Source organism: Limulus polyphemus, unplaced genomic scaffold (assembly GCF_000517525.1).
Source record: "Limulus polyphemus unplaced genomic scaffold, Limulus_polyphemus-2.1.2 Scaffold1007, whole genome shotgun sequence".
In the NCBI taxonomy this organism is placed as follows: Eukaryota; Metazoa; Arthropoda; class Merostomata; order Xiphosura; family Limulidae; genus Limulus; species Limulus polyphemus.
The window spans coordinates 261,000-274,557 of record NW_013666617.1 but is presented as its reverse complement, the minus strand read 5'-3'; the positions used below and the strand labels follow the sequence as shown (position 1 = coordinate 274,557).

The 13,558-nt window shown below is 35.0% G+C and overlaps 1 protein-coding gene across 1 annotated transcript in view; it reads left to right on the top strand.

Moving 5' to 3' along the window:
• Positions 1-13,558, top strand: part of LOC111086306 (meiosis-specific with OB domain-containing protein-like) — an 80,259-nt gene that overhangs the window by 48,859 nt on the left and 17,842 nt on the right. Inside the window, exons 6-7 of the mRNA XM_022388670.1 lie at positions 1,776-1,871; positions 7,992-8,087. Of these exons, the coding sequence (XP_022244378.1) occupies positions 1,776-1,871; positions 7,992-8,087 (192 nt within the window). The remainder of the gene's footprint in view (positions 1-1,775; positions 1,872-7,991; positions 8,088-13,558) is intronic.

Here is a 13,558-nt window from a genome sequence, read left to right as displayed (position 1 = left end):
AGAAGGGAAACAATGCCTCTGTAGCCACAAAGACTATCAGAGAAGTTTATGGAAATGTTTTGAACGTTCATAAGTGATAATGATGGTTCAGGAAATTTCATTCAGGTGAATTTAGGCTTTAAAACTGTGATGGCAGGGGCCAACATGTTGTTAAGTCTAACCCAAGGCAACACACTTGTGAAATGGCCTTGAAATTGCATGTCTCTCATGAAAAAATATGTAAACATCTAAGGAATATTGGAAAATTCCATAAAGAAGGTGTTTGGGTGCCTCACAAACTCTCTGATGATCATTGTTTCCAACATGTGAATGTTGCTTCGACTCTTCTGGCGCATAATGTGTGTGAACCATTTTTGGACAGAATTGTTACCGGTGATGAAAAATGGATTCTCTATGTGAATATTAAATGTCAAATTCAATGGCTCAGTCCTAGACAAAAATCATTTTCGACCCCAAAACCTGGACTGCACCTGCAGAAAGTGATGCTTTGCATTTGGTGGGACATCAAAGGAGTAATTCATTTCAAACTCCTCAATCCACAGCGAACTGTCAATGCAGAGATCTATAGTCAGCAACTGGAACGTTTAAATCAAGCCCTTCATCAGAAACGCCCTTCACTTTGTTAATTGGAAAATGCACGTCCACATGTGGCACATCTGACGCAACACAAGTTTATAGAGTTGGGTTGGGAAGTTCTCCCCCACCCACCATATCCTCCAGATATGGCACCATCAGATTACCATTTTTTTTGTTCTCTGCACCACCATTTTAATGGGAAACCGTATGCAAATGTGGAAGGTGTTAAAGAGAACATCAACATGTTTTTTGCTTCAAAGCCAGGTGATTTTTTTAATCAGGTCATTAACAACCTGATTGTAAGATGGAAAAGCATTGTCGATAAGAATGGAGACTATTTCATTTAATAAATGTTTTGTTATGATATATAAGTTATTCAGGTTTTTTCATCTAAAAAAAAAGTGACATTAATTTCTTGACGACCTAATACACTTAAGAAAAGTCCTAGCATAGTCTCTCAAAGTACTACAAGTGCCAATATGAAGTTAGCATTCATATATTTTTTTCACATCATACGTTATGAATTTTTTTCTTCTTCTTCTTCTTATTTTGAAACTTCTCTTCAATTATTCTATATGATCAAAATGTACTAGTACTTCATTTGGATTGAATTAGCTTTAGCATATCCTTTGTTTGTTTGTTTTTATCCCCCAAACCCTGAACCCTATTGTACAAATCTTGTTTCCCATCTAAAGGCATCTTTTTGAGATTTGTTGAAGCATTACACTATTAAATGTAAACTCAACCTACCTTCTATGAGAATAAAGCAGCTATTAAACTTGGAGCTGCTGTTGTAATCTCAAGATTAATCTACAGCTTGCATCTACTAAAAATCCACTATTCACTCATCAGATCATTTTATACAGCAGTTATAAGTGACAACTAGAAAACTAAGTAACTTCTCATGATTTTGCTAAAAGCTGAAGTACATTGAACTGAAACATCAAAGAAATGTTTAGTGTTAAGATTTACTAAGTGGTAGGCAAAGTTTTAATAGAAAATTATAAACTCAATAAAATTTCATAAATTGTTTAATGTATGAATAAAAATGAGTAGCATTCTTTTTAGCAAATAAGACATGATTTTATGTCATTTAGGTAAGAACTATATTTTCATTTTTATTAAATTTATTAGAAAATATCCATTCCAGTTAACCACTGAATTGTCTTTTGTACATTAGTTTATTTTTTTCATTTAAGTATTGTTCATCAGTGATGTTAAGGTATGTTACAATGATCATTTAAGACGAGTGGTAGCTACAGCTGACAACCAGACAGTTTTTACACAGAACCCAGGTATGTTCTTTATCATTTTCTACATTGTGTATGTTTTCAGAAAACAAAAATATATGTTTAATCTGGGAGAAGGACAATTGCTAGTGGGACAACTGCCTGTGGATAGCTGCATCCTTTTTGTCGTTAACTTTATTCTTTTTACTATTAATTTCATTTAGTTTATAATTTATCCTCCTTACCATTAATTAATTTATTGGTTTCCCGTAGTTTTATGAACAGGTTCATATCTACCATGGTTCCAAATTTTTCTTCAATTCAACATCATATGGAATGTATTCCATACACCATTTTCTTTCAGTTTTTCACTATGTTGACTATTTCATTTTGCTTTTCTTTATAGTATATAATTTTACAGTTACCTTAGTTTAATCTCTACTTTATTCTTCTTGCCATTAATTTTGTTTTGTTTATAATTTATCCTTTGTACCAGTAATTTAAATTCATGTGTTGGTCCCTGAGAGTCAGGATCTACCATATCTGTTTCCACTATTGCTCAGCTTCCCCATATAATGGCTGAACCCATTTTCCAACGTCCTAAAATTGTCAGTTCTCCCTGACCTTATCATGGAATGCCTTCCATACTTCTATAGCAGTATCTGCTAGACCTACTTTACACACTTTGCAGAATATTATCTTCATGTTTTCTGTACTGTTACTTTTCTTCTCTAGTCCATTTTTTTGGGGGCATTGCTCCTATAAGTGGTACCTGTTTGCACTTCCTCACTTTTCACATATTAGTTCTGCTCTTTTGGACCCCAACGCACAATTTTCATATTCTTGCATGTTTGGGTGCTCTCACTTGGATCGCAGTTTGTTTTTCTCGTCCCAACGCATTCTGTCCATCTAAGTGGTCTCTTGATTCTCTTGTTTTCCAGTGGTTTTTGTCTTTCATGGGATTCTCCTTGCATAGATCCCTTTACTGCATCTCTTAACTGCCTATTACCTCTATTTGGTTTCCAGTACATACCCCTCTAGCTAGGGCTGTTGATACCTTACAGGTTCCTGTATGTTCATCTTCCATCCTCTTACTTCCATGGGTGGTCTCCCTCGTCCCTACCATTCTGTGTTAGGTTTCTTATTGCTCCTTAATGGCCAGCTCAACTGTGGTTTCTATGACTTCTCCAGCTTCAACTTTTACCTCTACTGCCTCTTCCAGTCTTTCTTCCTCCACTTTGTTTGCTGGTAATCCATCTGGACATTCACATCGTTCATCTTCACACTTGGCTCTTATTCAGTCCTTGTCAGGGAGATTAGATTTATACTTGCAGGTAGTTTTCTTTCAGCTTGTTCCAATCGCTCTTCTTCAGTGGCCATTTATTGGCGTAAATGGAAAGTATTTTGCAGTTAATCTACAAGTCATGGATTTCCCACAGATCAAACCCCTGTATCTTGGGTTGCAGAGTTTCTCTCCTTGTTTTCGACCATGGGTCTTTGTGCCCCTCAATCTTGGGTTATCGGGCAGTCTTGTCCCATACCTTTGTTTTTTTTTCAGACACTGCAGAGTTTTTAGCCCAGCTATTTTTACTATGTTTATATGTTCCTTCCGGATTAGTCGTCCTCCCTGACTGCCTGCCATTCTGACCTGGGATATTAACGTGATTTTTTATTCTCACACTTGACCTTCATTTGCATAATTTTCCTTGTGTTCCATGTTTCACCTTCTCTTCAAACGTAATTCCTTCTCCAATATGCCTGTGTATGTCGGAGGTCAGATTTGTTTCCCATAATGTTTCTCGTACATTTTCCCCACTCCTTTATCTGGATATTTTCTTCCTCCCAAGACATTAGCGACTAGGGGAAGTAACTCATCCTTTTGCCTAATTCCCTTCCTTTCAATTCCCATCTTTATTCTCATCCTGATCCATCGAATCCTATGTACGGTCTGTGCTCTTTGTTGTTCTATTGCCCATATGGCTTCTTTCCTTGATGCCTGCTCCCGCCTCTTTATTCCTAGACAGTTTTCCTTGAGTCAAGATCTTTTTTCCTTCCACCCTCACCAATTGTGTTTGGCTTTTGATCCCATTGGCTTATTACACTTTGTCATCTTTCTCCCAGACTTTGTTTCTGGTGCCTTCTCATCAGATTCAATATTCTTACCTTTTCCCTGTCATCTCATCTTTGTTGGTTGTTGGGGGAACTCCTACATTTCGGCATGAGGAATACACCTAATATGTTTGTCTCTCCTTATCTACACCATATCATGGTTTCTTCCTTGTCAGGTATTCATCTACCACCTGCACACGTTTTTCACACTTTGGTGTGACTCTAACTGGGTAAGTTTCTATTCATTATTTCTTTCCATTCAAGGGCTCTTGTTTCATTATTCACTATTTGGATCCTGCTTCAAGGTGAATGGTGCCTGACCAGGTATTCTTTAATTCTAAATCCACACTGTACGCCATCTTGACTAGCACTTTTGCACATTCACCTTTGAGAAGGGGTGTTTCACAAGATTGCTGGTAGGTAAATAATCTCAAGATAATTGCTTCATAAATTGGCCCGTCCCTGAACTGTACCACCCATGTACTTCATGGGTATAGCAGAAAGGGATAGCTGCCCATCCCTCCCATGGCTCGATTGAATAAATTGGTATGGTCTGCTTTTCAAAATAGGGTTTCGTTATCACCCAATGCACTGTCTTGAGTGTCGACATTCCTCCAGGCTCTCTATTGCCCCATTTCTTATAGTGGAGTATGGAAGTCCTTATCACTTACAATATGCTGGGGTGGTTGACCATGGAGGTACCCTGTTGGATGGGTTCCACATAAGATGGCTATAACCATTCAGTTCAGAGTAGAGCAGTGGTGTTCTGCTGGTATAGATGACAATATCCTCTGATTTGCGACTAACAATAAAATGGAGTGAGATGTCAAAATGCAGTTCACCCCTTTGATTGGGAACCCTCATCCTACCTTCGTGTGGATGTCAGTACCCTGCGAGCTGGTTTTGGATTTCAAGTGAACCAATCAACATAAGTCCTCACACAGGTTTAGGGTTGTATATCTTCCTCCCTCAATTTCGTCCTTCTGTGTTGTGGGTCACAGCAAAGATATGTGGGATTATTCTGGTTCTATCCTTGGCTCTCCCTCATCTCTCTTGTCACATGGATGTTATTGCCTTTCAGATGGTTCTGACCTGTTTCACGGTCACGGGAGTTGATTGCATGCATAGACTTGCTTTTGATATCAGATGTCAAATTCTTGTTTCTATAGCTCAGAACTAATCCTGTGTAATACCCATGAATCGGAATGGTTCTCAATTCTCCGGTTCTTAGGTTTAAGGTGAAGAATGTATGATCCTCATCCTACCCTTGCACAGATGTCGGTATCCCGCAAGAAGGTTTTTGGATGTAGTTGACTTACCAAGCACAATCTGCTGCACCCTAAACACTCTACACCATGGGACACTTCTTCATTTACCCACTTTTCTTATTGGGGGATTGAATTACTATATGTTTCTCCAGTTAGGATCACTTTCCTACCACAATCTCTCCAACTTATAGTCTGCAAGAGTGCCTGGATCAAAAGTGGTGCACTTCAGATCTGACTCTCTCATCTACAGTGGTATCCTTCAGACTCTTTCAGGGGGTACATCTGTTCTTCCCTTGCACCAGTCCCTCCTCTATATCAATGTGTGATTCTAGCTAACCTTGTGAGTAGAGGGAAGTACTATATTGGAAGTTATAATTTTCCTATACTGAAAATATATTTCCAATAGGTATTCTCCTCCGCTCACACTTCCCACCCACTTTTGGTGCTTCCATCATCTACCAAACTTTGAAGTGATAGTTCGGTAGAGGCGCATAGAGGAAATCACATGAGTGTACTATTATCCTATTGGTGGAGATGTGACTCATGATAATTTACATGAGAGACAAGTTGCAATCATTTAATTCCAATAGGGGAGCGCAAAATGCTTGTGGCATGCGTAATAAATAATTTCACATATAGAGGGCAGCAATTAATGAGAATAGCTAATCTTGTGAGTGGAGGGAAGTTCCTCCTATTCGAAATACATTTTCAGTATAGGAAAATTATAACTTCTGTGGAGTGAAGAGTAGTATTTCTGAAGTTAACATTTTCCTTACCTAAGATTACCAACCCTTCCTCTCCACTTCTGGTATTTCTATTTTGCCTCATTGAGAATGAGTATGTGCAAGGTGCTAAAAGGGAATACTACACATGGTGCAAGGGTATTATCTAATGCAGATGATATCATAAACTGGCATAGTACAAGCTATTACTGGTGGGTGAGGGCTTATGCAAAGGCTTGGGGAATGCACAAAACTTTTTGGCAGATGGGCAAGGCACTAACTATCTGTTCTGTGGAGAGGTAGGTACCTATCTAAGATACACTTTCAGGTAAGGATGATATTAACTTTGTTTAGAAACATACTCTTCTTTCCATTTTTTTTTACAATGTAATATATTTTGCAATACAACTTCATTTTGTTCTCGTGACATAAGCTATCCTATAGTGATTGTTGAAAAAATCTTATTATTTTAATTTCCTGGGAATGGAACAGTTTTGTTTTATAATATATAATTATTATTTGTATTTTATTATGAGACACTTGACAAAATCGAATTACTGGTAGGATGATGTTAAATCTGTCAAGAAACATATTATGATTCACAAACTTGAATTTTTAGAAGTTAGTGATGTTGCCATTGCTTGTTGGTTCAGTAATTGCCTTACATGTTTTTACATTTTTCCTTTAACATTGTTGTTGAAGTCTTCTGAACTAGAATATTACTGTATTTCTGAAAATTTTTGCCTTTTATCCCTTTTAACCTCTCTTCCATGTTAAAAATAACCATTTTCTTTTAATTACTTTAATTAGTAGTCATTCAAGTACAATATGCTTCCAGCATATTGTTTTACAAGAATGTGATCTTTCTTGACATTTTCCTTTTTTTTTCCTAAGACTTGCAGGATTTAGGGCTATTAAGAAGATGATCAAAAGTTTTCACCTATCATTTTCCTTTCCTTCCAGCAGCTCATTGTATTTGAGACATGGAATAACTTCTCTATATTCTTTCTTTGTTGCCATACAAAGTCTCACTTAGCCATTTTGTGATGCTTGTAACAAGTTATTTATTTTTTGTGACCCTCACTGGAATAATTGGTTATTGGTCGGTGAAAAACTATCTGAAGGATTTATTTTTACTTTAGGTAATAATTTAAGGTATGAATTATCAGTTTACTTTTTCCAGGTGAAATATCTGACAGTACACTTCACTGTTGCAACTTGATAAACTTTGACCTGATCTATGCTGATATGTGAATTTCTTAATACTTTCACTGTTATGTTTTCACTCCATTGCTTACTCTGTTTCTAGGTCTTGAATGTTTATTTTGGCTGTTTTATGTTTTACTCTAGCACATACTTCAATTAATTTCTTGAGCATTGGAGTTCATTGTTTTATGCATGTCTAAAGTGTAAATGATTTCTTTTTTGGAAGTGTTTGTGAACCTGTTTTACTTTTCTCATAAGTCATGAGATCTCATGGTTTAAAATTAGCATGTCCAGTATTATCCTGACAAGTCTACTTCTATATCTCCTAGTATGTTCTGAATTCACTTGATAATTTTTGGAAACTTCTAACAGCTGTGATTGGTTTATTCCTGGTAGCTACTATCTTGCAATAGAATAAGAGTCAATCCAGGATTAATGCTACCAAGCAAAAGTCTTGTGTATAATGTTAATTGTTGGACTGCTGGATTAAATCATTGCCTAGAGGATCTGTATGTCTTCCTTCACACCCTTGTTCCAGATGAATGCTGCCTTTTGTTCTTTTTATTACCATTCATTCTTACAATGTGAGAATCTTAGATTTTTTGTGTATCCTGAAGCATAGTAGCATACTTCACATCTACAATTTTAGAATTAAAAATGATTCCTATCTTCCCCATGCTAGGTTTTTCTTATTATGAATGGCATGTAGTTGTGTACTGTTGGTGGAGATTAACTCAAAAATATTTTGATCTTCTAAGAATGATATCCTTTTCAGGTAACATAAAAAAATTGTGGTAGAGGAGAATAGTACTATACCATTAAAAGCTATTTTATAATTTTGGTAGCTTTAATTAATTATAAAACCAATAAAAACATTTCAGATGTGCATGAGGCCCATACTCTCTATCAATATGTTCAAACTGTTGACTTACCTCCTGATGATACAGAATCATCTAGAATGGAAAATGCAGAAAGTTGTAAGTAACTTTTATGTGAACTAATGTTCTGTTTTACACACTAACTATGATTGTTTATAATTTTGTTAAAGTTAAAAAAAACGTTTTTTGCTGTTGAAACAGTTATAATTTAGTTACTTACTAGTACATTAATGAGATTTTTAAACGTTTTTAATAATTATCATATTCAACTAATAAAAATTTGATTGATACTCTTCATGAAGAATTTCTTAATATTAGGTGATATATTTTGTTTGTTATTTTCTGAAGATCAAACAGATTGCAGAATTTTAGCAAACTTATTAAGGAGTTTATAAGCTAGAGAAAGGAAGTCAACATCTTAGGTGGCTTCGACTCTGCTTTCTTTTTGTAGCTTGGAATTGCATTAGTTTTTTTTTGTTTCACCAGATAACTTTACTGTTATTGTAAATTTACTACATCATTTTAGTATGATGCATTCAACTTTGGTTTACCATAACATTTCTTATATGTTGTTAAGAAATCAATGACAAAGGAAGTTTAAAGATCAAAATCAAATTTTATTTTTGTATCTGTTAATACCAGCCCTGTATATAGAATATTTGAAAGGGGTTTTCTAATTTGTGAGATCAAAACCCATCACATATTGTTTGAAGCACAATCAGCATGCTAATGCTATGGGGTCTGGAGACATGCCCCTTCAGACAATTAAAAAAAAATAGGCAGTATGAGATTAAATCTGGAAGCAAATTTGCATGAAATATAGCTTAAACAATTATATGGCTGTTCACATAAAACCCACAAACATCCAATGAAAAGTCAACAAATTATCATTCTGTAGTAACACTACATGGGGAGCTAGACTTAGATTAGCATAATTATGTACGTTTTATTATAGTACTGTACTATCTACACGCAGAGTAGTTATTAATTGTTAAATTATATTACTCATTTAAACAAATCTGTACAATAATATTAGCTATTTCAGTCATTGGCTATCATATATATATATGTACATGTATGCACTACTGAAATAACATGTTAGCATGCTCCATTCTTCTGGGGTGCTTTTCCATAAATTACTTTACGTACAGCTTCAGTGTTGATAGCAGTGTTATAATGATTATGTATTGAAGCTGGAGCACTGAGTCTTTCTTCAGTTTGTGTACACCTCGGGTAATTATTTAACTGGCGGAGAGAAGATGCTGAATGTTCACATGAACATGAACTTAGTGGCAGTGTGGCAAAGAGTTTCAGTAACATAAAAATGTTTGGTACACTGAATCACAGTTTTAAGCAGTCAGCCAGTATCTGGGGCCTGTCTTGGAGAGATATAGAAAGCCATCTTGTCTTCCATCGATGAAGTTCTTCATCAAAAGCATCAGGATTTGGCAAATCTTCCCTGTTAAAATCTATAGTCTGTCTGATATCAGAGATAGAAAACTCTTGCGCGAGTTTTGATGGCATAAGTTTTTGAATTGATGCTGCTTGCTTTACATGTGTATCAAATCTGGAGGAAAGATTACTGATAATGTGGTCAAAAAAGGAATGGTTACTGTTTTCTTAAAATAATCCTTGACTATATTTTGCATTTGCACGTTGGGCTTGTCGTTGACTAACTAGTGGCATGCTAATATTAATATTAGTTTTGTTTGCAATATTATTGCTGTGCTTGAAAATACAATGTGAATAATCATCTGCATTCAGTTATTTAAGCACTGTTGTATTGGGGACATACCAAAAACAATATTTAGGTTTGGACCTTGTAAATTCAGAAACTTCTTTCAAATAGTGAGGGGAATGTTGTAAGGCTGTCAAACAGCAAAAGGAATTTTAGATAACCCATAGCATTTTTCTTATATTCAGCAGCCCAATTGCCACTAAACATCTCAAAATTATAATATTCATACACAATAACCTCACACATGTTAAGTAAGAATGGATGACATAAACAGAACCTTTCCCAACCTTCAATATACCCAACATGTAATGCACACATTGATTAGTGAAAGATGCGATGAAGCTGCTCCATGTTGGATGCCCTTTTATTAGACTGCCTTTAATAATTCCCCATATTTAGGTGAGTATTTAATCCAAATAGTTATTCCTTTAACTTGATCAATACAATTTCATATTGGTGGAACTAACCATGAATTTATAATAGTAAGATTAAATCAGTGACCCATGCAATGAGTGTACAAGGCCTTGCTTTGCATATCTCAGATTTGTTTTTAGACACCAGATCTTTCACCAGCCATAGTGAGTGCTCTGTTATATCCTTGACCATGCAATTCATTTAGAGATGATCTTTGTAATTTCACATACAATATCTGTAGCTCTGACCCTCTTTTATAAAACACTATACACTTCATCAGCAAAAACAGAGTAGAATCCTTGTTTTTACTTCATCCATAATTTTTACTAGAATTACATCATATCCTATGACATTGATGATGTCATTTTGTGAGTAGGGTGATAAGTATGTGTCATTATTTGTCTTGGGGATGATACAATGAGCTCTCAGTATTTCATCATTTTCAACATAATGTTTCAGCAAGGCCAGAAAATTGCCAGGATTTTTGGAAGAATTTACATTTTTGGTATTGTCCGAAATGCCAAGCCTTGTTTTCCTAAAAATATAATGGCACAAACAATTTGATGACAAATATGTTTATTTTGAGTTATATGTGATTGAAGGGCACTGTTGGTAATACTATCAATTTTACTGGATGATGAATGTTCAATGGAAACATTCAAAGCATCAGCAGCCTGCATAGAATCATGATGATAAACAACCTGAGAATGGTTACTTAAAATATCACTAATTTTTCCCCCAGTTGTTAAATGATTTATTGAAAAGTGCTACTTTATCACAGTGACTATGCACTGGAAGAAGGGTAGCACAAGGACCACAAAAAATGGCATTCAATTTTGGGCTGTATAATAACCATGGGTATTTTTCAAACCAAGCTATAATAAACTTGCAGTTACACCCATGAGAAAAGGTGGTAGGAAACTCGATGGTGCCACATGCTTATAAAGATAGGAATTCTTTTCAGCATATTGGTAGATTACTAATAGCTTAGCATTTTTCATCATATGATTTTGTTAGTGTCAATAAATTGCTAATGTTAATGCATGGCTCAGTGACTACAGAAGTACCATAACTAATCTCTGATGAATCCAAGGTTGCTGTAGTGCTGTGTGATGATGATGGTCTTGGAAGAACGAAGTTGTCAGTGCTTGCTTGAAGCAGTTTAAGCCTCATGTAAACCAGTTTGTATATCATTAGTGTCATCACCACAAGTAAATATCTGAATAGTGTCAACCTCACAACCTTCACATTCATTGCTGGCACCAGAGAAAGACTGAGATAATGACTGTGTTATGATATCATGTACAGATATTCATGGATTAAACAAAAAATGTATAATTTAAAACACCAGAGGTATGCATAACAATACAAGGTAGCTATTCTAATTGCATGTCAAAGGCTATATTAGCTATTAAAACAGCAAAGCTACATTGTACTGTACCTTAATTGTCATATGACAGTCCTTTTCTTTTGCTAGCAAAAGACATTCATATACTGCCGCAAGCAGCTTCACGTTAGTGCTTCATTCTGTTCTGTAACGAGTGTCAAAGGTCTAGCTTATATACTGAATACTGTGTAGTCTCATTAACCAGACTCTTACTGGTATAGTGGGTAATTTTCAAATGGTTTTAAGATGAGTACAGTTCTCAGCTTCTTCCTTGTATGAAAATAAAAAAGAAAACAAAAATGTTTAAATATCAAACCCACAATCACCTTATAGTTCTATTTCTGTGACATGGTTAAGCTTGCTTGTGCTGCAAACCACATATAGCTGTTAGATACACATGATTGTCTGAGCTTAATGTGTTATCATTTGAATAGTTTATATAGCACAGGTGTCTTATTTAAGTATTTTTAGAAGCAAGAGTTTGTGGTGAGTTTGTTTGCATAATTGTTTATGAATCTTATGTTGTGTAGTGTGTATGTTCAGTTGTTATGATTTAGTGATTGTTATATTGTTGCATTATGCTACTAAAACTTTCTGAATTTTTCTCATTGTTTTAAGTGTGTATTATTGCATCAAAATATCTAGTAGTGCATGGAATGTTCTAGATGTCTGTTATGGTATGAATACACATCAAAAGATTATTATTTAGATCTAGACTGCATGATTGTGAGTTCAGTGATAAAGAGCATATAGTGGCAATTTGAAGGTGAAATTATCATAGACTGTACTGTAATAACAAAGCAGCAAAGAACAATTTGTCTTGTCAATTGTGTTCTAAAGTAATTGAATCAGCCTGTATATACTTTGATGGAAAAAAAAGAGACAATTATTTAAAGCTCTGGATACAACTGTGATAACCAACAGTGTAACAAACATTTGTATATACATTTGACTTGTTTTAACCCTCTCTGCCCAGGCATCATTTACTGTGCATGTCACGAGGTTTTAGTGACTTACATTCAAAATTTTATTAAACTACTTTTTGTTTATGTTATACCAATTAGTATAGCATAAAATTGTAGCTAATAATTCATATTTTGATAGCAAACAAGTTTTAAGTTCTTAATTTTATATGGCAATATTTAAAAAAATCCTGAATTTCCCCTAGTGTGAGAGAGGTGACATCTTCTCTATTTTATTCACCACCCCTTCAATAAGTTCAATATTTAACGTAAATTACTCGCTATAAAATTGTCATTGCTCAGACAAACCTTAATTTTTATAGCTTTCAATTTTGTTTGGTTACAGAGCCATCAAATAGAAAATCATACCCCTCTTGCCACACCCACCTGTCACATCCTCTCTTTCAGGATTTGTTAGTAATTCTCTCTTACATTTAATTCTGTATTATCTATAACCAAGGTTTTCATATATCAAATAACATATTATATTACATTGTGTTCTGAACGGAGAATTGTCAATTTCTCTTTTAGTACAAGCTTTGTTCCCACAGGAAAGATAATGACTAGCTTGGATTAATTTGTAACGGCTCTTGTTGCACAAAGCCAGAAAAATTGTGATAGTTACAGGAAATTGTTTGCTTTTTGCATGTTATTATTTTATGTTTTTTGGTGCTTTATGTAATTAAATAAAAACTATTTAATGCATTACTACAATAAGTATAAAAAGAAGTAGGGTTAAGTGTTGTCAACAGCAAAGAAAAAGTAACTAAAATGTAAAAATAGGGATCTCTTTAGGTTAGTTAAGGCCAGGTTAGGTAAAATAAATAATAATATAATGTTACGACAGCGGTGGTCACGTGACGCTAATAACACGCCATACGCTTCTCGAACGTTCACATCCCTTCCTGAAGTCTCGAGAGGCTACGAGATATGGGTTAGTCTTGCATATATAAGCTGCCAAGAAGTGACGGCAACAATGTGTAATTGACAGTTGAGTCGAGCACGTGAGATGTTCGTTGTGAATTATAACGTTTTTTATAGCACTACTATGGAAATTAAGTGTATTGCA